The sequence below is a fragment of the Phocoena sinus genome, chromosome 4 (genome assembly GCF_008692025.1).
Source record: "Phocoena sinus isolate mPhoSin1 chromosome 4, mPhoSin1.pri, whole genome shotgun sequence".
NCBI lineage: Eukaryota > Metazoa > Chordata > Mammalia > Artiodactyla > Phocoenidae > Phocoena > Phocoena sinus.
Genome location: NC_045766.1, coordinates 22,330,668 through 22,358,388, shown reverse-complemented (window position 1 = coordinate 22,358,388; position 27,721 = coordinate 22,330,668). Strand labels below are relative to the sequence as shown.

Sequence of the window (27,721 nt, the reverse complement as noted above, 5' to 3'; positions counted from 1 at the left end):
TATTTACTCAGAAAAGAGGGGACTATATTCCCACACAACAGATGTGCATGGCTCTCGGGAATGATGGGATCCTTCACAGCACCTGCACACCGTAGGTCTTCAAAACAATTCTGCTGAATGAACAAATAAGGACGTCAGTCCATCAAAAAATCAGTCTAGATAAATGCAGACGACTACTGCACCCTTTCCAGATGGTTTGTTCTTTGTTAGTTACTGAGGACTCCTCACTTCTGCTATTCCCTTCCTAATAGGTGAGGTACAATAATTTTAAATGAGAAGAAATTCTTACATCAGTGAGAAAGTAAGGTCACACAAAGAGTGGACAGGCTTCTTGTAATTTATTTGAGTTATTTCCAAGCGACAGCTACAAAAGTTCTTAAGTTTTATAATACTTTTGATAAGAAAATAAAATTTAAATAAAAATACATTCTCAACAATACAACATGGTTACACAAATTCACTACATTAAGTTTTGATAACTTATATTTTCAAACTGGACACTGTAAAAAACCAATATTTACTAGCAACATTAATTTCCAAAAGTTAATAAAAATGGAAGCAGATAATATCAAGACTGGCAATTTAACTCTAGAATGAGTCCTGTATTTTTCACATACTGTAAGGACACCTAAAAGGCTTTGTAGCATTTTGTCTTTACAGGATGTACCATTAGAACAAATTAAAGGTGCTTTTACTTAAAAAAACAAAAAAAACAAAAAAATCTGGCATGAATGAGCCTTTCTGATAAATGAATGAAATTAGGCTTCAGAAACAAAAACAAAAGCCACATCATTCGTCATCTTTTTTTGTACAATAAGGAAAGCCTTGTTTTGACACTTAACCACTACCTGTGATAAACATTATTTTTCTTTGGCAAAGAAAATAGTTCAATTTGATAAATTACATTCCTGGGAGTAAAAAAAATGTTGCTATTTCCCATTATATTAAATGAATATTAAAAAAAACAAAGCTAAATAGAGAACAAAACAAACGATAACAACAACAAAACAAGCAACATACCAGCATAATTTTAAATGATAGAAATGGATAAACTAAGAACCAGAATTGGCATTTATGGCAAGAGTTTCTCCATATCATCCTTTTCTTTCCTTCTTGGGGTTTTCGGGGTTTTAGGGTAAAGTGAGCTGCCATGTATTTTTTTCAAGTTTAGAAAAGGCAGAGAAAGCAGATCAGGTAGTAAAAATCAAAGTACTCATAAGTAACAGCAGAGGAATGAGGAGGCCCTTGGAAGCAAGTAAGTACCTTGGTTATTTTGGGGTCCCACTGACATGGTCTCTCATTTCAGAAGACTTTCAAAGAAAATTTCATGTCATATTACTTGTTTTTAGGCTATGCCAAGGTGGTTAATTCCAGTCAAACTGGCTGTTTAAAAAGTGTCATGTGAAGAAAATAACTAGTAACTGAACTCTTCAAATTCTGAGTCACGTACTCACACAGCCTTGGTCCCTTTGAGAATGCTGTGATCTTTAAAAACCGTCATAACGGAGGGCTTGACATTAGAAATATTAGAAGAATATAACTAAAGAAGCCACTAGAGAGTAATGAGTGGTACCTGGCAATGCTCACATGGCCTTTCCAGGCAGACATTCAGAGACCCTTAAAATGAAATTTCAATCTGAATGAAATTCAAAAGTGAGAAATTTATTAAATGGTAAAATTCTTTCACAATGATGAATCAATGTAGTTTATGGAATCTACAAGCTCATAAAATTTAAAAGACTTTTCAAACCTGTCTTTAAAATGGGCCAGCAATGACCTACCATAATGCAGACTAGGACTGATTCTTAAATAAAACCAACCGATTTTTACAAGTCCTTTAGAGACTTGTACATTAGAGACATTGCTCCATTACAATCATTTATGGAACAACTTTGATGACTGTGTGTGAATGGTCTTTAAAAATAATTACCTAGTAACATTACAATTTAAAAACAATTACCAATAACATAATTGGCAAAGTGTATCTTGAAATATAGCTTATGCTCAGGGAAACAAAGAAAGCACTACTAGCTAGATTTACATTAATAAGTAGTCACAGTTTTAAACAGAAACATGTAAAATACTCCAAGGTTCAAAGTACCACATTTAGAAAATGTTTTGAATTTAAAAAGACAAAATAAGAGTACCATGGTTTTTAATACTGATGAAGCAAAGTGCATACCGCTTACCTTCAAGGTGGCAACTTGCTTCGATTGCTTATTTACAGTTATGATTTTTAGGATAAAAGTAAATTAGGGAAAAATAGGATTCAAACAGTTGCTTGCCCAAATTCCATTTGGCTAGCAGGCAATAAGAAAACAGCAGTGAAATATAAACATTTTCAGGAAAGCACTATTTCTAGACTTAAACACTGATCATTCAACTGATCATAAAGATTAGATACCGCGGAGTATCTGAAGTATAATCTGGGGTGGCCCAGATGAGTAAAGTGCGCCGAGTGACTGTTCTTGAGTTAGATCTCAGCCTCACGCTGGGACGAGGGCGTCCTATGGTGGTGGCCCTTATAATAAATGAAGTAATGAGTGAAGTCGAGTGAGTTTACCACCACCTTTTCCCATTGTTTACTTTCTCTTCTTTTTCAAAAGTGAAGTCCTTAGAAGTCACATTAACCTGAACTCTCAAATCAAGAAAATGAGTACCTGATGTTTAAACAATGAAAAAAATTTAGTGGTCTCATTTTATTTCATCTGCCGTCACTCATCCCAAATGTAAACAAGATGCAGACAACAGTACATGTTCCCTGATTTCTCCTATCTGAGTTCTGTTTGCATCCTCTCTAAATAGACAAAAGATCTACCAGCTTTCAAGGATACTCTGGCAGTTTTCTAACATTTCTGTCGCTGTTCCAAAAGTAATCTGTAATGACCAATGGACCAAAGGAGATCTTTTTTTTTTTTTTTTTTTGAAGAGGGAGGGTCTAGATGAACTAAATGGAAAGCTCTGAATAGTCATGGATTGAAATATTCCAGTAAAACACAACGTTGGCAGTATAGAGCAGGCACTAATGGTAGTGAAAAGTCCACAGAACACAGAGTGTTAGAAGAAGAAATGGTTTCTTGCTATGGAGGAGTTCTCCTTTTGTTACAAAGCTTCTTTAGGAAGATTCTTTCTATTAAAAAGAAGTTGCAGAAACATGGCTTTCGACACGTAAGATATGAAGGGAATCTTGGGTTTTAAATTCTCTAGGAACACATCAATACCAGGATTCCCAAACAGTTAATTTCAATTATTAAATATTAAATACAAGGTGAATGCAGGTGACAGTAAAGCCAATGTTCATTCTTAAATACTATGAACAAAATATGTGATGAATTGAAAAACTCCAACAAAAATAATATTTTCCAGTTCTTCTGAGTCAATTGGTCAAACTCTAAAATGTTTTCCCAATAATTGGATTTTCCCTAGAGAAAAATAGAGGAAATAAGATGAACAAATAAAATATTTAGTACAAGAAAGACTGGAATTTTTTAACAGAGGAAAATACAGCTGGGCAAGGGGGTGTGGGTACAGGAGTGTGTGTGGCTACAGGGGGAGAACACTATTTAAGAAGGGTGGTCAAGCATTGACTAGGACCTCATATGGAAACCTTCCGGGGCTCCAAGAAAACTGGATTACTACCGTTGGGAGAGAACAAAGTATACTAACGTAGAAAAGACAGTATTAGGATGCTTACACTAATCTTCCTAATGTACTGAGCCTTCTATCTAGGGAGAACATAAATATTTATACCTGTCAAACTGATTTTTATTGTTTATAAAACATATATAATTATCAATCCACATAGGTAAAAAAAGTAAAAATGGTGGGGCCAAGATTCAAAGCCCCTCCTTAATCAGCTGTATGACCTTGTGCAAGACACTTAACTTCCCCGAGCCTCGGTTTCTCTAGCTGTGAAATGGGAATACAACCCTGTTGGGCTGATGTGAGGCTCAATGAGAGAGTGTGCATTGTGGCAAACACTTAGTTGCTGGTCCAAGAACCATCTCTCCCTATCTACCTCTGCGCAAACCGAAACCTGACTCTAGCGCTAGTACTGGGCAGCCCTGTGTTTCAGGGGAAGCTAGGGGTAACTTTGGACAAGGTTTCCTTCCTCTTGAGGAGGAAATAGCTTTGTCTGCCCCTGGCTGCTATTATTAAAAATGTGGGGCTCTGAACGATTGCAGCCCAGCTGTGACCATGAGGGGACAAGTTTGAGAACAGAAATCATCTTGTTGAAGATGGCTGAGCGGCTGGATTGTCCTTGATGACACTGCTGAGCTAACCAACTGTGCAAATCGGGACTTAATTTGTAAGGTTAAAAAATTTCCTATGATTTAAGCCACTTCAATTGGGATTTTCTGTTACTTGCTGCTAAAAACTATCTAACGGATGCAATGTAAAGTACTAGGTACAGTGCCCAGTGGTAAGGAGTAAGCTCCTTAATAAATATTAACTCTTGCTGCTGTTTCCACCAGTGTCCATCTGCATCTGAGCTGGATCCAAAGCATCAACTACAAGCTACTTCCAGCACTACGAAGCTGATTCTTTTTTTCTAGTACTTAGTGTGTATAAAGGTACTGTAAGAGATAAAGAAGGAAGAGGATCAGCAAAACAAAACAAAAACAGAAAACTACTAAGTATTCAGTTCAAAGATTACACTGAAATATAACATTAAAAAGTGATGACAAAGTACTGCACCAATATAATGAAATGATACCAGAACTGAAAAAGACAAAGATCCCTGTATGAGTGGCCAGGGAGATTCTTGCACAAGAGAAAGGTTCTGAGCCGGTTCTGAAAGACGAAGGTAAGCAGGAGGCCTGCACTTCAGGTGTGAGTACAGGGTAGCAGAGGCAATCTCAAACTGTGTTGGAAAATGTTGAAAGTATCTTTAAAAATACTTACTTGCTCCCATATTTTGCACTACTTGATCTTTTCTTCCTATACTTTTCATGAGGTTCATCTAGCTTCTCTACGACGCTTTTTATTTGTTGAATTGTCTTAAAGGTTGTTACAGAATCCTCGATTACAAAGTTAGAATAGTCATCAGGCTCTTTCTGTGGTCCTTGATAGACTGCTATAGTTCCACAAGCCTCTACAAGAAGCAATAAAATCTCTGATCAGACAACTAAATTCATTAAATGTAATTTGTATTGATAGCATAAATAAGAACTTTTCGGGCTTCCTTGGTTGCGCAGTGGTTAAGAATCCGCCTGCCAATGCAGGGGACATGGGTTCGAGCCCTGGTCCGGTAAGATCCCACATGCCGCGGAGCAACTAAGCCCGTGTGCCACAACTACTGAGCCTGTGCTCTAGAGCCTGCGAGCCACAACTACTGAGCCCGCGAGCCACAACTATTGAAGCCCGTGCGCCTAGAGCCCGTGCTCCGCAACAAGGGAAGCCACTGCAATGAGAAGCCTGCACACCACAACCAAGAGTAGCCCCCGCTCGCCACAACTAGAGAAAGCCTGCGCACAGCAACAAAGACACAATGCAGCCAAAAATAAAAATAAATACAATAATTTATTAAAAAAAAAAAAGAACTTTTCAAGGGGCTCAAGCTGGGAAGATCTCCCCTGGAAATGCATATATTTTATTATGATAATCACATATTTTCAAAAACAGTATTTTTACTTGATGAATATCTATGAAAAAGGCTCCCTTTGGGAGTTTGCCAACTTTCATATAAGTAACATTTTGGTAAATCTATGAGGTATCTTTGACTTTAAGAAAATGCCAAAGCAACACTTCAGGCATTGGTAATGAAGGATCATGGTTATATAAAAGTATTTTAATTGTATAGTTACCTTCCATTTTCTGCAGCTTAAGTAAACTGAGGGTAAAAAGGGAATAAATTCTTTCTGTTTCTCTGTCTTCATCAATATCTATCTGGATGTCTGCTGGGACACCTCTATGGTAAAAATGAAATCAAAGACATTGGAAAAATATCACTGTTAACATGCTAAAGACTTTTGATGGTTTGAGACTGAAAATAGAACCACAGAATTTTGCAGAAGGAACCTTAGGAATCTAATCTAATTTGATAATTAAATAAAATGGGGCCAAGAGAGGTTTGGTCATTATGTGACTAATCAAAAGGAAGGGAATTTTAAAGTGAAATCACTTTCATTACCTATGCTTCATCCCATTACTCTTTAAGTCTACAGGGCTAAGCCCTTCTTCCTCGGTATCTTGCTCAAGCTTGCACATCTATTTAAACACTGCCCTTTTTTATATTTTGACCTGTGCAACCATGATTTATTTGAGAACATTTTCATCGCCCCCAGAAGAAACCAGTATTCATTAGTACTCCCCATTCCTCCCTCCCACTGGCCCCTCACAACCACTAATCTACTTTCTGTCTCTATAAATTTACCTATTCTGGATACTTTATGTAAATGTTATCATATGGCCTTTGTGTCTGGCTTCTTTCACTCAGCATCTTTTCCAGGTTCATCTGTGCATGTATCAGGACTTCAATCCATTTTATGGCTGAATAATATTCCGTTGTATGAATGTAACACATTTAAAACATTGCTTCTTTAATCAAAAAGAAACTTACGCAGTACATGGCTTGCAGCCGAGAGCGTTTTCACTGGTCTCCAGACAGCAGAGCCAGTTTCCGTTTAGATATGCAGAGGGATGATAAGAGCTGAGCCTGTTCTGATTGCATCGGCTCACCCTGCAGAGTACATCTATCCATTCATTAGCTTCCACACAGTTATTTGCCTGGACATAGAGTGGTTTCTCTGTGTGTATCACTTGGAACATCTTCATAGGCAATTAAGACAAAAAGTTAGTGACAGGGTCTAAAAACCAAACAGTACAAAACACAAAAAGGTACATAAGAGAAATCTAGTTTGCTTGGCTAGGTAACTGCTGCTCAGGCATCTATCTTATAAACTATTATGTTTCAAGCAAGTTAGTCCCTGGGACTGAGTCACATGGTACTAAACGGTACAACAGAGTATAATTTTTAGAAATCACACAAATCCAAAGGAAGGAACTACCATATAATCAGGAATAAAGGGACAGAATTTCAGATGGAGGAAAAAAGTATGAGTAAAGACAAAGCAGTGGGAAAATAGAAACAAGGAAATCATCTTGGATGACTTGAGTGTATTGGTATGTACTGAAGGGTAGCAGAAGATAAGGTTGCACAGACTGGTTGTGACTATATTCTTAAAAACTTGAATGTCAAGCTGAGAAGTTTGAGAATATGCAAATATTGAGAAAAGTACCTTTAACTTAACAGGGGAGGCAGACTATATAAAGCATCAACAATAATGGACAATTTTAAGACAGATTTCTAGCTACCAATTAAAAGATATTAATGATTAATAACAAATACTAAAATAAACCTCTTTTTAAATTTCCAGCTAAGTAATATATGCAGTTTAAAAAGCTTTAAATTATGTAACTTACATTTTTCTTGTTGAAAGAGCTCTCTTCCAGTTTTTCCACAGCAAGAATGTTTTTCACTGGAATCGTGTAAATTGCATCTTTGCCTAAATTGTAAAAGAAGTAGGATAAAATTAAAATAATTTCCATCAGAATGATAGAGGTAAGAGGGTAACTCTATAAGATTTAAGATCATTCTCTTGATGGTAGGTGTATAACAAACTTACAGATTTCCAAATGGTGCATATATAAGAATCCTTTGTTTTATGGAACAAATGAATTTTGATTGTTTTCTATAATGTGACTCCCTCTTTATTTTTTTAAAAATAAAATTAAAACATTTTCAAGGAAAAATGAGGGAATAGATCTGATCTCCATGTAGAAAATAAAAATGTTATTATATTTGTAACATTAATTATGTGGGGACTGAAAATATACTTAGCAATAAAGGTCTACTCAAAACTTGTGGAGACATGGAATTTTCTTTCATGGAGTTATTAAATAAACAGTGAATCTGTATCTAAGTGGATTTTTCTGCTTTTCCAATCAAATATTTAATTAAGGAATTAACCCTCAAAACAATGATTTGAAATTGAAAAATTGTTCATTACTATCATATAATGGCTGGTCAGCTGACTAGAGCTACCAAATTTACTCTAAGAGAGACAGGAAATAAAAGTAAAATCTTATTTGGTAGAGTGAATCATTAACCTAATTTAAGAATTTGGGGACTTCCCTGGTGGTCCTGTGGTTAAGAATCCACCTTCCAATGCAGGGGATGTGGGTTCAATCCCTGGTCGGGGAACTATGATCCCACATGCCACGGGGCAACTAAACTCGAGCGCCACAACTACTGAGCCTGCATGCCACAACTGGAGATCCTGTGTGCTGCAACTAAGACCCAACGCAGCCAAAAATAATATTTTTTTAAAAAAGAATTTGGAAATGTGAGTTTTCTAAAAGAGCTTCATAATAAGGTGGCATGAGGATACGAAGCATTTCAACTTACAATTTACTTGAGAATAAACTACATTCATATAGTCATAGAAACTATAAGAAACTATAAGCAAATATAATTATGACTTTTTCTGGTCATTTTGTAATGTTGTTCTTAGAGAATCAAAGCTTTGCTTCCCCTTCCACCAAACTTTGCTTTAATGACATGTGGGTTGAAGTGCTGGAGGCTAAGACCTTTATATTTTCCATGGATTAATGTATAGCTTTTTGGTCAAAGACACTAATTTGATTAATAAAGGTTTTCTTTCTTGAACAGAGAGGTTAACAGAGTATTTGCTAAGCCTGGTTCCTGATGTAAAATCTAAAGTTCGTGTAATTCAAGAAGATGTGATATACGATTTTTTTTAAAAGATAAAGTCACTTAATTCAACTATCATACACTGAATGTTTACTATATACCAGACACTGTCCTGTAACCACTTGGGATACAGGAGTAAACAGAACGCATAAGGCCCCTAATGAAGTTTGCATTTAGGTCTGGAAAGACTGACGAAAGACAAACATTAGGTAGAGATGAATGCTATAATGACAACAATCCAAGGCGATATGATAGAAAGTGGTTGGGAAGTTACTTTAAATTGGGCAGGTAGGGAAAACTTTTCTGCGGAAATGACATTTAAATTCAACAAATACAAATTACATATACATGGGAAAATAAGAAAAGACTATCAGCAGTCTCCTGGGAGCTAGCTACAAGATCAAATTTATGAGGAGGTGTGGGGAGGTGGGAAGGGAGTAAACTGGAAGAAGCCACAGCCCAAACCACACGTAGGAAAAGACATCTGTAAAAGGAGGGCTGGTTTAGAAAAGCTTCAAGCCAGAGTCAATGGACATAGACAGTTGGCGGGGCGAGGGGGAACACACTCAGACATGTGTGATGACAGTCATATCACTGATTGGTATGCTGCATCTGGAACAGCTGGGTCAATTAGGTCCTCACCGCACCCCTCGCCCCGCCACCTTGTGCTAAGCAGCAGTCAACAGAGGCACAGCCCCAGGCTAAAGCAGTAAGGATGCGCACTGGGCTGTAAAGCAGGGCTGCCACAGGTTGTTGAAAGCATCCACGCCAGAAGACAAGCACGAGCACCCTTGCCCCTCAGCAGCTCGTCCTGGCCCTCCCTCGAAATCACTGGCTGTAAGCTACTGAACACTCAAGCAGGTGAATGGACTGTAACACAAAGATGAGCAAATCGCCAAAAAAAAAATCACCAAACAGATGAGGAAAATCAGCACTCTGGAGGAGACACACATACAACAAAGAGAATAACATCTGAGGAAATCAGGGGTATAATAAATGAGGGAGAAAGGAGACATGTCTTTCGGTACTAATCTACATGGGGCACCACAGAGATTCCAGAGAATTTAAAAATTTTGCAGGAAGTTTCTATCTTTAGATTTGTTGAATACACAAAAGCATGCCCATATCCTAGAATTGCTGTATTTGTTCATTTCTGGACAATACAGCATATGTAGAGAAAGTGCACTGCTCCAGGCACATATGATGTTATTAGAGTTAATTTCAGTCGATAATGTTAATTGGAATGAATTGCAAGGTGAATTAGTAAAATGGAAGATTTTACTGAGGACTCTCTAAAGTACAAAAGGATAAAGAAACAGGAAGTAAAAATGTTAAGAGCCATGATGGATGAACTTAGAAGTTCTGATATCTGTCTAAAAGCATTCCAGAAACAAACTAGAAAGAGCGTTCAGAGTAAAACCACCAATGAAAATGTCCCAGAGATAAAGGTATAAATCTTCAGATTGAAAGGATCCATCAAGTGCTGAGCAGGACGGAAGAAAGGTAATACTTAGACACTGGGCAGTAAAATATTAGAGCTTGAAGATTAAAGAAAAGTCCTAAGAGTTTCTAGGGAGAAGAATCAAGGCTAAGAATCAGAATGACATCAACATTCTCACTAGCAACAAAGGAAACTAGCAAACCATGGAGAAGTATCTTAAAAGTTCTGTGGGAAATGATTTTAAATCCGATCTAACTTATTCAAGTGTAAGGGTAGAACAGGCTTTTTTTTTTTATTGCAAGGACTCAGAAAATTTATCAGCCCTAATGCCTATCTGAGATAATTCCTTGAGGACATACTCTTGCAAAATAAGTAAGAATTCAGGAAAAAGACAAGTACATTATATAAAAAATAGTGCTGGGCAAAGAAATCAGAAAAAATGATAAGCATGGTTAGAAAAATCAGAACATAAAAAGGTTAAAGAAACAAGAGAACCTCTAATGATTAGTGATGTTGAGCATCCTTTCATGTGTTTGTTGGCAATCTGTATATCTTCTCTGGAGAAATGTCTATTTGGGTCTTCTGCCCATTTTTGGATTGGGTTGTTTGTTTTTTGATGTTGAGCTGCATAAGCTGCTTGTATATTCTGGAGATTAATCCTTTGTCAGTTGCTTCGTTTGCAAATATTTTCTCCCATTCTGAGGGTTGTCACCTCACACCGGTCAGAATGGCCATCATCAAAAAATCTACAAACAATAAATGCTGGAGAGGGTGTGGAGAAAAGGGAACCCTCTTGCACTGTTGGTGGGAATGTAAATTGATACAACCACTATGGAGAACAGTATGGAGGTTCCTTAAAAAACTAAAAATAGAACTACCATACGGCCCAGCAATCCCACTACTGGGCATATACCCTGAGAAAACCATAATTCAAAAACAGTCACGTACCACAATGTTCACTGCAGCTCTATTTACAATAGCCAGGACATGGAAGCAACCTAAATGTCCATCGACAGACAGATGAATGGATAAAGAAAAAGAAACGAAATTGAGTTATTTGTAGAGAGGTGGTTGGACCCTACAGTGCAGTGAGTCAGAAACAGAAAAACAAATACCATATGCTAACACATCTATACGGAATCTAAAAAAAAAAAAGGTTCTGAAGAACCTAGAGGCAGGATAGGAATAAAGACACAGACAGAGTGAATGGACTTGAGGACACAGGAAGGGGGAAGGGTAAGCTGGGATGAAGTGAGAGAGTGGCATGGACATATATACACTACCAAACGTAAAAACAGTGGGAAGCAGCCACACAGCACAGGGAGATCAGCTTGGTGCTTTGTGACTACCTAGAGGGGTGGGATAGGGAGGGTGGGAGGGAGATGCAAAAGGGAGGAGATATGGGGATATATGTATACGTATAACTGATTCACTTTGTTATACAGCAGAAGCTAACACACCATTGTAAAGCAATTATACTCCAATAAACATGTTAAAAAAAAAAAAAAAAGAAGAGAACCCAGTACTAAAATTTCAGACGACTTCATTAGGCAGACGCTATTGGGGAAAAATAAATGGAAAGCATGCTCATGTTCCTTCTCAGCTTGAACAGAGACTGTGATTAACTGCAGACAACAAGGTAAACATGTAAGTTTAAACCTGTCTGTTAACAATTTAAAGATAGAAATAGGATGCCCAAATTCTCTCAGTAGGTAGGACAGAATGAACATGAGTGGGACTGATTATTCCAATTAAAAAGGCAGGAGAAAAACCCTCAATAAACAGAAAAGCCTAATAAACAAAAAACATAAAACAAAGTAGCAATTACAGTAATCACAATAAATGTGAGTGTATTATATTTCCTTATTAAATAACTAAAATCCAATTTAGGTTCAAATCATCATTACCTCCTCAAAAAGTTAAACATAAAGTTAGTTACCATATGACTCACTGATTCCACTCCTAAGTACACAAGCAAGAGAACTGAAGACATATGTCCACACAAAAACACGTATGTGAATGTTCACAGCAGCACTTATAATAGTAAAAAAAAATGGATACAATCTAAATGTACATCAACTGATGAACTGATAAAATTTGGAATATATCCAAACAAAATATTATTCAGCCATAAAAGGAATAAAGTACTGATTCACGCCATATCATAGATGAACTTTGAAAACATTAGGCGAAGTGAAAGAACCCAGCCTTACAAGGTTACACACACATTGTTTAAGTCCATTTACATGAAATGTCCAGAACAGGCAAATCCATAGAGACAGAAAGCAGATTTGTGTTTGCCAGGGGCTGGGAGAAGGGAGGAGTGAGCAGTGACTGTTAATGGGTATAGGTTTTCTTTTTTGGAGGGATTAAAATGTTCTGCAACTAGTGGTGATTGCACAACTTTGTGAATATACTAAAAATGGATTGTACACTTTAAATGGGTGAATTTTATGGTTATGTGAATTATATCTCCATTAAAAAACCATTACCACCCCAAGAAAAACAGAATTCCAGCTATATATCGGTCCCAAGGAACACAGATGAAATAAAATAACTGTGAATCTATCTTTTGATAGTAGTGTAAGGAAGCTGAGTAATTCCATTCCTTAGAAAGTAAGTATAAAACTGGGCAAATTATTAAAAACAACCACTTCAGAGCACTGGAAAATAACCAAAAGCAAGTAAAAATCTGAGACGTGTTTACTCAACGAACAACTGCTACCGCATAGGATAAGAACCGTGCAGTTTACAGTCTTCCTCCCTGAGGGTGTTTCCAAATTGCCCAGATCAGTGAAAACTCACAACTTTACTGGCTGGAGGTTACAAATTCAGTTTAAGGGTGAGATTTTGGAAACAAGAGAGCTATAGAAAGGCTGAGATAATAAACCTGCCACATCCTCGGCTAACTGCTAAAGATGCATGTATGTGCCATCCCAGAGAGTCTGGCAAAAGTGGAAAGCCTGGGGAGACATGTGAATTTGCTGTGCCTTTGAATGTGTTCCGATTCACAAACAGCTCAGGTGATAAAGGGTGGAAGAATTACTGGCTTCAGGTATTTGAGCACTATGCTCAAATCGCTGGCTGACCACTAAACTAAGCAAGCTCAGGTGAGAGCCCTAGGGAGGGAGGTAGGATTAGGGACCAAAAAAAAATCTGAGCAAAGACAACAGCAGCTATACACTGACAGAGAGAAAGATAAAGAGAGACAGACAGACACACACACACGGAACAGACGTTGCAGTCTGAGTTCTTCAGAAGAACAAACAGAATTCAGACACACTATAATGTATTACCTACAAAGCCCAGTTTTTAACTAAAAAATGAGATGTGGAAAGAAACAGGAAAAGTGTGACCCATACTTGGGAAAGAAAGCAGCCAACTGAAACTGACTGAGTGGACTTAGACGTTGAATTTATTCTCTTAGTGAGCAAATCCACTATTATAAATATGTTCGAATAATTCAAGGAAAATATGCTAATAATGACTGAACAAATATGGACTCTAAACAGGAAAAGTGAAACTATAAAAAGAATCAAACAGAAATTTTACAGCTGAAAAGCACAATAAATGGAATGACAAATTCACTACATGAGCTGAAGAGAAGATTTGAGATGGTAAACAAATCAATGAACGTAAATAGAAACTATCCAATCTAAAGAACAAAGATAAAAGGGAAAGAAGACAAATAAACTAAGTCTCAGAGAGACCTGTGAGACAATATCAAGCATGCCTGAATAAGTATATTTGGAGTCCTAAGAAGGAGAGAAAATGGACAGAAAAAAAATATTTGAAGTAAACAATTTCCCAAATTTGGTGAAAAACATTAGCTTATGGTTTAAAGAAACTCAAATCCCAACAACCTCTTGAAAAATTTCAACTGCCAAGCAACACATTTTATGCCCATTATCATAACAAAAAAGAAAGAAAAAGGAGTGATGATATAAAGAGTGGGAAAATCTTACTTTAATGAAGTTCAGTGTATCTTAAAAAGATGTTTAGTGCATTTGATATCCTAAGAAATCCCTGCATACTCTACAGTTGCAAAGATACTCTCTTATGTTTTCACTGAGGCCTACGATCCTCTTATCTTGAATTAAATTTTGTGTGTAGTATGAGGTAAGGTGAAGTTCATTTTCTCTTCGTTTATCCAGTTGTTCCAGCACCATCTGTTGAAAAGACTTTCCTTTCCCAATTGAACTGTCTTGACACTTTTATCAAAACTGAATTGACCATATATATGTGTGTGTGTCTTTCTGGACTCTTGTCTGTTCACTGATCTCTCTAGCTCTTATGACAAAATTTCAGACTTGAATTACTTAGTAATTAGTAGTCTTAGTAAGTCTTAGTCCTCCAACTTTGTTCTACTTTTCAACATTGGCTCAGCCACGTTAAGTCCTTTGTTTTCCCATTGACATCAATTTCAGAATCAACTTGTCAATTTTTACCCAAAAAAACTTGGGATTTGGAGTGGGATTGTGTTAAAATCAAGATGAATTTGAGAAGTGACTTCTTGAAAAATATTGAACCTTAAAATCTACAAACATGATGTATGTCTCCATTTATTTGCATCTCCTTTATTTTATCTCAGCAATGTTTTATAATTTTCTTTAAAGTTTTATACTTATTTTTTTAAAAATGATCCTAAGTATTTCAGGTGGGTGTTTTCGAACGGGGGGCTGCTACTATAAATGGTATTATTTTTTAAATTTCATCTTCTAACATTTTTTTTTTTTTTTCCGGTACGCGGGCCTCTCACTGTTGTGGCCTCTCCCGTTGCGGAGCACAGGCTCCGGACGCGCAGGCTCAGTGGCCATAGCTCACGGGTCCAGCCGCTCCGCGGCATGTGGGATCTTCTCGGACCGGGGCACGAACCCGCGTCACCTGCATCGGCAGGCGGACTCTCAACCACTGCGCTACCAGGGGAGCCCCATTTTTTTTTTTTTTTTTTTTTTCCCCGGTACGCGGGCCTCTCACTGTTGCGGCCTCTCCCGTTACGGAGCACAGGCTCCGGATGCGCAGGTTCAGCGGCCATGGCTCACGGGCCCAGCTGCTCCGCGGCATGTGGGATCTTCCCGGACCGGGGCACGAACCCGTGTCCCCTGCATCGGCAGGCGGACTCTCAACCACTGTGCCACCAGGGAAGCCCCATCTTCTAACATTTTGATGCCAGTTTATACAAATACAACTGATCTGTATATACAAATCATGTATCCCAAGATCTTGCTAAATTCACTTATCAGTTCAAACAGTTGTTGTGAAGATTCCTTAGGAATTTTTACGTAACTCCATATGTCCTTTTCTTCTTTGGGGGGGAGGGGTCTTACTACATTGTTTACAACCTCCAATACAATGCTGAAGAGAACTGATTAAAGTGCATAATCCTTCCTTTGCTCCAGATCTTAGATATGATGTTACATTTATTCTAATTACGTGTTATATAGTTGGGCTTAACCTATCATTTTGCTATTTGTTTTCTATTTGTCCCATCCGATTTTTGCTCCTCTGTTCTTCCCCTCCTGCCAAATTTATTTTTTGTGCAGGGGAGAGATGGGTTATACTTTTTTCTTTAAAGTTTTCTTCTAGAGATTTATACAGCCTTAACTCATTACAATCTACTTAAAATTATTCTTGTGTCACTCCACATAAAATAATGACCCTTGCAATAATTTACTCCATCCCCTTCCTTTGTGCTACTATTGTCATATATTCTACATCTAAATTTGTTATAAACGCTGTAATTCAATGTTATAAATTCTGCATTAAACAGATGTTTTTAAAAAATTAAGACAGGGGCTTCCCTGGTGGCACAGGGGTTGAGAGTCTGCCTGCCGATGCAGGGGACACGGGTTCGTGCCCCAGTCTGGGAAGATCCCACGTGCCGCGGAGCGGCTGGGCCCGTGAGCCATGGCTGCTGAGCCTGTGCGTCTGGAGCCTGTGCTCCGCGACGGGAGAGGCCACAACAGTGAGAGGCCCATGTAACGCAAAAAAAAAAAAAAAATTAAGACAGACATTATTACATTTATGTACATATTTACCATTTTCAGTGCTCTTCATTCCTTCCTGTAGATCTAAGTTTCCATCTGGTGTTACGTCACTTCAGCCTGAAGAATTTCCTTTAGCATTTCATATAGTGCAAGTCTACTTAACAACTTATCTAAAGGATTATTTTCACTTTTTGAAGGAAATTTTCACTAGAGTTCTAAGTAGAGAGCTTTTTTCCTTCAGCACTTGAAAGACATCATTCCACTGTCTTTTGGCTTTGGTTGCTTTTTATAAGAAGTTAGCTGTCACTTGTATTGTTCTCCTGTATGTAATCTGTCTTTTGTTCCTCTGCTTTTGAGATTCTTCTCTTTATCTTTGGTTTGATTATTATATGTCTAAGTGTAGTTTTCTTTGTATTTACTATGCTTGGTGTTCACAGATCTTAGATCTGTAATAAAATGTTTTTCGCCAAATCTGGGAAATTTTAGGCCATTATTTTTTCTAGTATTTTTTTCTGCCTCTTTCTCTATTCTGCTTCTAGGATACCAATCATGCATATGTTAGACTGCCTGATACTGTCCCACAACTCGGTAGGTTGAAGGTTCTGTTCATTTTTCCCAATATTTTTTCTCTGTGTTGAGTGGATAATTCTCATTGATCTGTCTTCAAGTCCACTGAATCTTTCTTCTGACATCTCCAAACCATTGTTAAGCCCGTCCAATACACTTTTCATTTATGATGTTGTACTTTTCAATTCCGATTTCCATTTGATTCCTTTTTATAGTTTCTATTTTTTTCTTTTGCTGGAATTCCCCATCTTTTTAATCATGATGACTATCTTTTCCATTAAACCCTTGAAATATTTATAACAGCTTTAAAGTTCATATCTGCTAATTCCAACATGTAGACCATATAGGGGTCTGCGTCTGTTACGTGCTTTTTCTCTTGACTAGTGTTGTATTTTCCTGTTTCTTCTCAAACTTGTTAATATTTCACTGTATACTGGACACTAAGAATAATATATTGTAGAGACTCTGGATTCAGTTATCTTCCCTCAAAAAGTTACATCATTAGCTGATCACTCTGAGGCTTGCTTTATACTTTGTTTATGTGATACTTTGTTTATTTAAATCTCCTTAATCCTAGGGCATAGTCTTTACTTCTGAACCACCACCTTCTAAAATTCCAAACTCTGTCTCTGAGGAGGAAAGAAGCTGAGATCTCTTCTCAGCTTTTTTAATCTTTCGGTTACCGCTTTTCACTAGCCTCTCTGAAGTTCCCCCTAGCATGAGCAGTTTGAGTCAGCTAAGGATTTCAGGGGAGTTCAAAGCAGATTGGAAGGCTCCTCCTTTTAATCTCCTCAATTTCTGCCTTCTCTGGCAGCCTTGAACTCTGTCCTTTGCCATTTCAAGGCAATAAAACTGTGACTTTCTGGGAATTCTCTGGTGGTCCAGTGGTTAGGATTCCATGCTTCCACTGCAGGGGGCATGGGTTCGATCCCTGGTTGGGGAACTAGGATCCCACATGCCATGTGGTGCGGCCAAAAAAAAAAAAGCAAACTATGACTTTCTGTTTGAATTCTACCACCTCATACTGCACAGATTGGGAGTGCTCTCAGGGGGGAAAGCCAAATAAACATAAATCTCACCCAGCATAGTTCTCATCTTCCAAGGGTCAAATTCTTCAGAGAGTTGTTTTATATATTCTGGCCAAAGTTTTTAGTTGTTATCTATGAGACAGTTAGTCTAGTACAAGCTTCTTTACTATTACCAGAACTCCCATGTCTATTTTTAAAAAGGCAACTTCATCAGTCTACTTGTGTAAGCTCAAATCCCTGGAGTTATCCTTGACTTGCTCTTACTCTTGATATCTGACCCTATAGCAAATCTTGTGAATACTATCTTTAAAATAGATCCAAGATGTGATCTATTTTTACAACCTCCGTTGCTACTAACAGGTCTAAGTCATTATCTTGTCTCCCCTGAATTAGTGCAGTAGCTTCTTACTTGGTCTCCTTGCCCCCTTCAGTCTAATCTCCACACAGCACTCCACATGGCAAGGGAGATCAATCCTATCAAAACATAATTCAAATGATATCATTCCTTTGCTTAACACTCTTCAGTGCCCTGCCATGTTATTCAAACTCCTTCAATGATCCACAAGCCCTATATCTAGCTCCTCCATGGTCTTTTTGATCTCAGTTCCTGTGATTACCCCCTTATTCATTTTTTTTTTCTAGTCACAAAAGCGTTCTCTTGTCTCTTGAATACTCCAGGTGTACTTCTGTTTCAGGGCCTCTGTACCAGCTGCTGTTAGCTATGTCTGCGTCACTACTACCTCAAATTTATCCACATAGCTCACTCCCTCACCCTCCTTAGGTCTGTGCTCAAATGTCACTTTCTCAGTGAAGCCTTCCCTGACTAGACTTTTTAATATTGCAACTCTCCTGAGTTCTCTATTCCCCTTCCCTGTTTTACTTTTGTCCATCTCATTTATAATCATCCCATATAGTATAAAATTCTTTTGTTTGTTTGTTTACTGTCAATCACTACTAAACTATAAGATCCATGGGGGTAAGGATTTTGGTATGTTTTGTTCACTACTGTTTTCTCCAGAGCTTGGAACAACATCTGGCACACAGCAGGCACCCAATAAAATATCTGTTGAATATAATGCACAGACAAATCAATGGTGTTCTTTAGTTATTAAAGAAAAAAAATACTGCAGAGCCCTGTGTATGAAAATATGAGCAGGTAAAAACCAAGTCAACCTAAATGTATTGAGATGCATGTTTAAAACATCATGGAGACTTCTTTTATATTGTCCATAGGTTATATGAGCTAGAACACTGATATCATATGGAAGTTGTGTAGGCTGTATGTACGTATCTGTGTATAACAGGTCATCCAAAAGTAGACAATATCTGATCAAGTTTGGAGAACACAAATGGAATTTCAGAGATGAATTTGTTAATAAATTATTATTTAAAAAAATAACCTATTAGTAGTAAGCTTGGCAGAAATTTTAGAAACCCAGAGCAGTGGTTCTTAATGTATTCAGATAACAGCATATCTGGAAAACATGGTGTCCTCTGAAGAAAACCATTTATTAAAAATTAATAAATGCCTTAACGAAGGTAGTAAAAACATGGTCCTTACCACTGAGGATCTTAAAAAACCAGGGCAAGAGATAGATAAAAGTAATGACTACACAGTGTGACATAAGTTATCACTAATGTGCTAAAGAAACATAGTAAGAGAATACTCAACTGAGGTGGCCAGAAGCTTTATGAAAACGACTTCCATAAAGAGCTGACACTTGTTCTGAGGGTTAAAGGACAACAGATTACACAGGTAAAGAAGGAAAGAAAGGGATTTCTAGATAGAGCAAATACAAAAGCATGAATGTAAAAGAGCACAACTCAAAGGAGCTTCAAGAGTTAGTCTGGCAAAGTGACATATGGAGAAGGCAAAAGATGAGGCTGGATGAGATAGGAAAAGGCTGGAACATCAATAACTCATTTGATTCCAGCATACAACTAGGAGAACTTTTACTTGTAGAAGATGACCGCGTTATAGTGTATCAATATAAAATCATAATCACACTCAGATCCATAAGAAACTGTCAAGGTAATCATGACTGATAGCTGACTGAATGCCCTACGATATTCATTTGCCACATGTTAATTTAGTGATATTGAAGATTAATTGCTTACTATTACGAAGTGGGCATCAAAATTTAATAACTTATTTGAGAAAAACCCTTAAAAATTGAGAAAATTCTATTAATTACTTTTCCAGTAAACTGGAAAACTATTATTTGATTCTAAGTGGTAGAAATACTTGATTCAGAATACTAGTGTTCAGTAGGAGGAAAGAGTGAAAGACTCAATGATTTAAAGCTATGTTACAGAATATCTGGGAGGCGCTCTTTCAGACACCAAAGTCGTAAAGTGTAATAAGAGACTAATTACCTAGCAGTCCTAGCTATGCAAAAAACTGCAAGGAAACAGGAAGTAAGCAAAACATTTGCTGAACAACCAAAGAGAGAATCCAAAGCCTATGGATTTTATTCACAGAGGAAAGTCCTGAAATCGTCAATCAAGGCCTTTTAATCTTATGTATAATTTTAACAAACACAGTACCTACATCTTCACTCATAGTATATTAGCAGTAAAAAATGGAAGTAGGGGATAAGAGGTGGGAGTGAGATGCTACATTATTGTTCACTGACAGCACAAGAAATTTAAGGTGACAGCCTGAACACAGAAGGGATAATGAAAAACTGTATAAAGCAAACACAGGAACACAAAAAAGCACAGCAGTCCAAGGCATGTAGCTGGGAAGTAAACAGCTGCACACACCCATAAGCAGCCCAGAAAACATCACTAAATCAGAGTACTATATAATAATTAATATTATCAATGATAGCCCCAAGCCATCTAGAAAATGTTAACTTACGTTCAATGAACTCTTTTTTAGAAGGCAGGGAAGCATGTAATATATTTTGGAAAAATCCAACAAAATAGTTAAAAAAAAAAGCATGGATGCTTAAAACTGTAGGCTTTGGTAAATAATCTTGAAACTTCATATAATAGAGCTCATTCCTCCAATGCCATTCCAACATGTTAAATTTCTTAAGGCCTGAAAATAATGTAACTTCTAATGTGTCTATTTTATACCTTAGAGCAGTCTAATCATTCTAGAGAATTTTATCCTCATAAGATCACTGGATAGAACAGAAGTTCTTGAGAACTGTGCATGGACTCTGGGACTATGAACTCCCTGAAATTATATGCAAGGTTTTGTGTCTATATTTGTTCATGAATTTTTCTAGAGGAAAAAGGTCCAAAGCTATCATCTGATTTCTAAAGTCTTAAGCCAAAGAAGACTTTAGAATGTTGGTTTAGATTAGAAAATACTTTGAATGAGGAGAAAATAGCCAACTTATTCACAGAGGATAACTAACTTACCTTAAATTTTATTTCAGTGTACTGCTGATGTAAACGTAATTAGCACATTATGCCAGCTATTTTAAAAATGGTGCTATATATGTGAGAGCATTTATATAGTATTCAACATAAACCGTAACTTCTAAAACATTAAAAATATGCTTAGCTTAAAGAATGCTGTCTGGAAGGGCAAGTATGTAGCTGATTGATCCTTAGTCATTGGAATATTTATATTCCACAACAAATTATCTAGGTGCCTAAAAATATAGTGCATTTGTCCTCTTATGTCTTACTAATATATTTGGACATATGTAGTCATTCTGGCTAAGCATCCTCAGGAATTATGAAACAAAAAAATTTCTTTTCACTTCACTCTTCTAGAGTCTCCACTGAAGCACTCAGCTTAACTGAGTCTACATTCTCTTGAAAGTATCTTACGTCTGGTGTTTGTTTTTATCATTTCAGAATTTATACCAGAAGTTCTCTTAACAGATCTTTACCTAACAGATTTGTCAGATTAGCCAAGACTCTCCATTTCCTCTGTAGAACTTACTGAATGATGCTCATGGGAGGCTGAATGCTTGTGGCTGCTAGGGTACTAACTATTAAGCTTGTACCCTTCTGTTTCCATTGGTTAGGCTGTTTTGATTACCAAGTCCATTGTGTTTGTTCCCAGACCTATTTATGCCATTTTTCCATGGTGTAATTATAATTTACTTAAACATTATGTAAAGTGACAAAGTAAGTGCCGCCTACCAAGAGGCATATATTTATTTGGAAATCAGGCAAACACTCTGAAAAGCCTTTCAAATAAGGAGACCAACACCCACACAAATAAAGTTGATTTATATGGGGGTGAGACAGCTGCAAAAACTTAGGGTGACTATCATGACACACTAAAAGGATTCTATAATTTGACTACTTTTCAAGTATTTAAGTTCTAGCTTCACTTTAGAGAAATCAACCTGAAAACTGATGCATTAGGGTTATGTTTGCACAAGAAAGACAGAGGGGAAATCTAATCTATAGATCCATATTCAAAGAAAAGATCTTGGCTATCGTAAGACTGCTAAACAAACATATAAATATTTAAGGTATGAATGCATCTTTTTGTTTGTTTTTAAGTGATTCTTGCTTTAACTGATCTTTCTGGTTAAGTGAACAGCTTTGGATCCTGATCACTCTGAACAGAAGGAATTTTACTGTATGTGACCTATGATCTAGATACTAAATTCTTGCTAAGGTATCAGAAACTAGTGGCCTTCTGTGGATAATGCTTTACCCACAAAGGAATAAACTTAAAAGGTAGAGATTTTAAGCATTATGTCAGTCCACTGAGGGACAAACTTTGCCTCTCCGAAGCCCTCAAATCACACTGTAGGAAGATGGCTCTCTATACCCAAACAGCCAATTTGTGCCTTTTCAGGGGGCAAATTACTAGAATTTTCATCTTGGAGTTAGCTTGGCAATAGTCTAGAATGAATCTTTTAACTGAATAGAAATCACAGCCTATGGTATGACTGTAGGAACTTTTGGCAAACCACTGAAACACTCTCACTTAAAAGAAACTGATTCTTACCAATTTGACTCTGGAAGTTAAAATTCTGAGTTTTAAAATATCTAACTGTTGTTCCTTATAGATTGATTACAAAAACAGGGATTTACCAGGGATTTTTAGAAAACAGAGCATACTGTAGGAACACCACTTTTAGTAACACAAGACATTCAAAGGGAGAGAAAAAGTGTAATTTACATGGTGTTACTCGTCAAATATTTATTATATTTTTAGTGTGTGTACATCACTGTGAGAAACCATGAACTACAGTAACATTAGTAAAAAGGTTCGCTAGTCACATTAAGCAGCAGAAAAAGAAATCTTCAGTGGGAATCAGGAAAAGCCCCACAATAGAGCATAAACACAACTACCTGGCTGCTTGTGGTAGGTGAGCTCTCTGCTTGTTAAGCAGAACCACCGTTTCTTGAAATTCTTTTTTCCAATCCGAGTTCTTCCCTGAGCTCTTTTATACATCTCACTGCCAAAACAACAGATGTAAACATTTAGCTACAAATATTAAAATAATTAATCCAAAACAAAGAATTATCCTTTAATTTTAAATGACATGAAGAGCTGTCAAAGACTATATTAAGTTTATGAAAATGTCTTTGCCATCTATAACTAACTCCTGTATTTATTTTGGCCATACTAAGGGAATAAAGTCCTTAAATAATTTGATATTTACAACTGTACTATCCAGAACTAAAAAGGCCAAGTGAGTAATTTTCCCCTTTAACTTCCAATGAAAACACTACTTTAAGACTGAATAATGCTGTTACTTTTTTCAGTACTACTCTACCACCCGTAATCTCATTATATTTGCAAAACAACTATAGCACTGTATGGACAAGAAGTCATGCCCATCTGGCATAAAGTTTATAGGACAGTGAGGGTGACTTACCTGATTGATGTTACTTAGGCAGTTTTAGCACAGAATAAAGCCCAGATTTCCTCACTCCTGGACCCATGCTCTTTGTACTTACTTAATGTCTATACTGAAATATGACTTTAAAATCTGATTTCATTAAATTACCCTTCTTTCAGGTGCACAGGCTCACTGGTACCACTGGACACTTTAGTTTCAGTAGATGAAATTTCATCCAAGAACTAAATGGGGAAAGGGGCAAATATTATAACTTTGTGACAAGGTACATCATAAATTCAGTTTATCAATGTCGCTGATAGATAATATCGTTAAGTTCTTCATTATTAAGGAATAAAGCAAAATACATACTTAATTGTAGAGGAAGTCCCTAATTTACATATGACAGGTATTCTAAAAGTTTATCGTTAAGTTACTTAAAAACCCAGGATGTATGTCCCTGTAGAAATAATTCAACCCACAATTCCTTAACTGCAACTCTGAAATCTAAAAAGCTCTGAGTACAAAGTTTTTTGGTTTGCTTTTGATTTACAGTAAACTCATTTACGGTAACTTAACCTGAACTGGTGAAAGGCTACTTATAGCCTGTATTTATCCTACTTAGTGTGAATATTCACTAATGTGCTACACAAACATTACCGTGAGGCACACTGGGGGTATTTTATTATATAATATATAGCACATACCTATTATCTTTCAAAACTTTGAAAAACTGAATTCTGAAATACTTCCGTTCCCAAAGATTTCAGATACAGGATTGTGAACCTATACTGTGTGGGTCAGGAATTGTCAAACTATAGCTCAGCAGGCCAAATTCAACCCGTTTTTCTAAGGCCCACAAGAACAGTTTTTAAATTTTTAAAGGGTTGTAAAAACAAAGAAAAATATGTGACAGTCCCCTTATGCAGCCATCAAAGCCTGAAGTATTTACTCACTGGCCCTTTACAGAAGAGTCTGCTGACTTTCATCATATATAACTGACTTTGGCCCTGAGAGCTAGTATTTCAGTTATGACTAAAGTGTAACTGGGTTCTTTGGAATAGCCTGAAAATCTAATAACCATTTAGAAACTTCCCATGGAAAATGTGGGAATGTGGTGGCTCAAGAAAATTTGAAGTACCCAAATCTAGCAATGGCAAACTACCCAATGAAAAGCAATTAAGCTTCAAGAATATGCTACCTCAACTGGTCAAGAGATTCCTGACATGTGGCCTTCTCTTCATGGGAGAGAGAAATTAGTAGTTCAGGAACAAGTCCTGTTCTTAGAGAGGAATCCTATTTTGCTCCATAAAGGAACTATTTATTCGTTTAGTTCTTGTTTTTTCCTTTATACTTTTCTATGTTGTCCCGCTTAGGGTTTAAAACAAAAACAAAGTACATTCCAATAAGGATGACATTGAGGCACCAGTGAATAATCTAAAGTAGAGTTTGTGGGCACAGTCATTTTCTCCTAAGACTGGCTGTAGATTGCCCACCAGAACCTCCACTTGTGGGATTTTCCAGTGGAATGTTTACTTCTAGTTTGCTGGAAGAAATCTTGGTAACTGAAAGAACAAGAACAGAGTTTCTTTTAAATTATATATGGGTGACACAGAACAAGTATCCAAGGAAACTAAAGAAATGTCCTATTACATCTTCAGTTCTCACAGATCAACCATCCACTAAGGGAGCGTGAAAAGAGTTATTTAAATATTTTCATTTCTTAATATTTGCCTGCGGGCACTAATTTTCTTATTTGATAAATATTTATTTTATTTATTTATGGTAATTATTAAATTTATTATTTATTTGTCATATTGTTAAGGAATATGAGGTAAATCCACTTATATAAGGTGAAAGAAAACATAATAATTAAGATGGACTACAGGCAGGGTAAATATAGGCCTCAATTTGCTCAGGGCCATCCTTGTCTACAACTTTGGTCCCCTCATAATCAAAGTACTCCTTTTCACCCTTGAAAACTTTGTGGTTTTGGACACTGAATTATATGGTCAGCCTGTTTACAGACCTATTCAGGTTATTTTTCCTAAACTTTGTGGAAATTGTATAGGATTCAGAATTATAACCTATTTTCTTCTGGAGCAGTGATCAATGTCACTAGTGAGAACACCACTAATTGAGAAACTGGGTTTCATAAGCTTTTGTACTTTCTAGCACTGCACATATCTAGACTAGTAAATAATAAAGAAAATTCATATATTAGGGCAAAATATCCTATGTAAATGTGAGACAGGAGAGGTACTACAGTGATAGTGCATGAGAATGTGAGTGGGTGATTCAGAGCAGATCAGGAACAGACTAAACTCCTGGCACCCTTAAATACTTTCTCCACTGACATTACCAACTCTACACATTCCGATTGTATCAGGAAAAAGAAATCAGATGCTGCCACAGCCTAGGTCGTAAAAAAATGGGGAAAACAACCCCAAAACAAAAGACAGAACATCATAATCTTGCCAACAAAAGTCTGCCTACACTGTCCCACAAACTGTTTCAACAATGTCCTGAGAATAAAAGGGCAGCTTTTCTTTGCCTATTCCTTTGAGAGACTTTCTCCTCAAAACATTCAATGGTTGCTTAAAAAAATTTTTTTTTGGTTGAACTTGCGCTATTATTCAAGACAAAAAAAAAAATCCAACTGGTCACCTGTGAATCATGCTACAGAAATTGAATGCAATCTTTAAAATCTAGCCATGCTAATTTAGATTCATTAAGTTAGAATTGTGATAAATAAGATACAGTAATTTCTTCAAGCTAAGTTTTAGATGTACTTCAAATAAGTTTTCTTTACAAATTTTCAGGGTTTTATAACAATGCTACATTTTGTTTGGGGTGATTCAGAACTAACGACTCTAGAAATTAAAAACCTTCCCAAAACATTCTCAACTTCTAAGTATAGCAACTTTTGTTTGCTGCAGCTCTTTTGTTATGACCTTATATACTATAGACTTCTGTACATTTAAATTAAAGTAACTTTCCTCAGGTTACTAACCACAAGCTTATATTGTTTATAAGATATTCAATAATTCATATATTTTCTCCAATGGCAGTTAAGTGCCTACTATACATCAGGTACCATTAAGTCTTTCCCCCTAGACCAGAGGTTCTTAATCAGAGGCAATTTTGTTCCTCAGGGGACCTTTGGCAATGTTCAGAGACAGTTTTAGTTGTAAAAACTGGAACATGCTTCTGGCATCTAATAGTAGAGGCCAGGGCTGCTGTACATTTTACAATGGACAAAAATGTCCCTTATAGTCAAGAACTGCCCAACCAAATTGTCAACAGTGCTGCTGTTAAGAAATATCAACTCTAGATATTTGTAATTTGTGTTACTAAGACACTGGCAATAGTAGCTGTTGCTAAAACTCATTTAGGTATTTCACAGCTGAAAAACCCATAGTTCTGTATGGGAGGAGAAATATAGTAAAAGACAGCCTTTTCGTGTTTGATGGACAGGTTAAACATTTTTTTTAAACTGGGGATTGATTCCTAGGAACAATATAAAATTGTTATTTGCCTAATGCTGTATGATAAGAAGTTAATATTTCAGAGTAAAACAATCATACCTTTTTAACTGCCATAATATATCCTTCTTCTTGAAACATTTTGAAAAATTCACACATGAATGTTTCTTTGAAACTTGACTAAGAAAAAAACACATGGAATTTATATATGTTAAGTAGAGAACTAAGAATATAACTGACTGTATTTTTAAACTTAGGATTATGGCCTAAAGGGGATTCAATCGTATATTTCAAGAGAGTTATGGGGCTTGGAGCTGAAGATTTCTCTCAACAGCTGCTGGATGATTATGGCACAAAAAGATAAACAAAAGGCTTTTGCATCTGTTACTAGACTCTCTCTCCCATCTTAGACACATTAGTTTAAATGAAACTGTCTTCTGTAAGGGTGACTAAGACACAACATCTAAAAGACAACTATCGCCATCTATACATATATGTTTTTGGTTCTGCTTTGTTTTTAATTTGAAAGGGAGTAAAGTGAGGAAGAAGGGATCACAGGGTACAACAACATTTAGAAGTGTGAGTACAGAGCAAAAGATGTAAAGACTTACCTTGCTTTTGGAACAGACCTCCCCCAGCTTCCCAAAGTTTGAATGGTTTTTGAGATGAGAGTTAATGTTCTAACTGTCTGTGGATCCTAAAGAATGTAGAAAAAGACACAAAAAG

At 36.7% G+C, this 27,721-nt stretch overlaps 1 protein-coding gene across 1 annotated transcript in view; it reads right to left on the bottom strand.

The window, feature by feature from the left end:
- Positions 1-319: 319 nt before the first annotated feature.
- RASA2 (RAS p21 protein activator 2) overlaps positions 320-27,721 on the bottom strand; it is a 119,215-nt gene continuing 91,813 nt past the window's right edge. The window contains 9 exon segments of the mRNA XM_032629677.1: positions 320-2,521; positions 4,906-5,095; positions 5,808-5,911; positions 6,563-6,771; positions 7,426-7,508; positions 23,020-23,126; positions 23,682-23,755; positions 27,098-27,170; positions 27,607-27,692. Of these exon segments, the coding sequence (XP_032485568.1) occupies positions 2,380-2,521; positions 4,906-5,095; positions 5,808-5,911; positions 6,563-6,771; positions 7,426-7,508; positions 23,020-23,126; positions 23,682-23,755; positions 27,098-27,170; positions 27,607-27,692 (1,068 nt within the window). The 3' untranslated portion in view covers positions 320-2,379.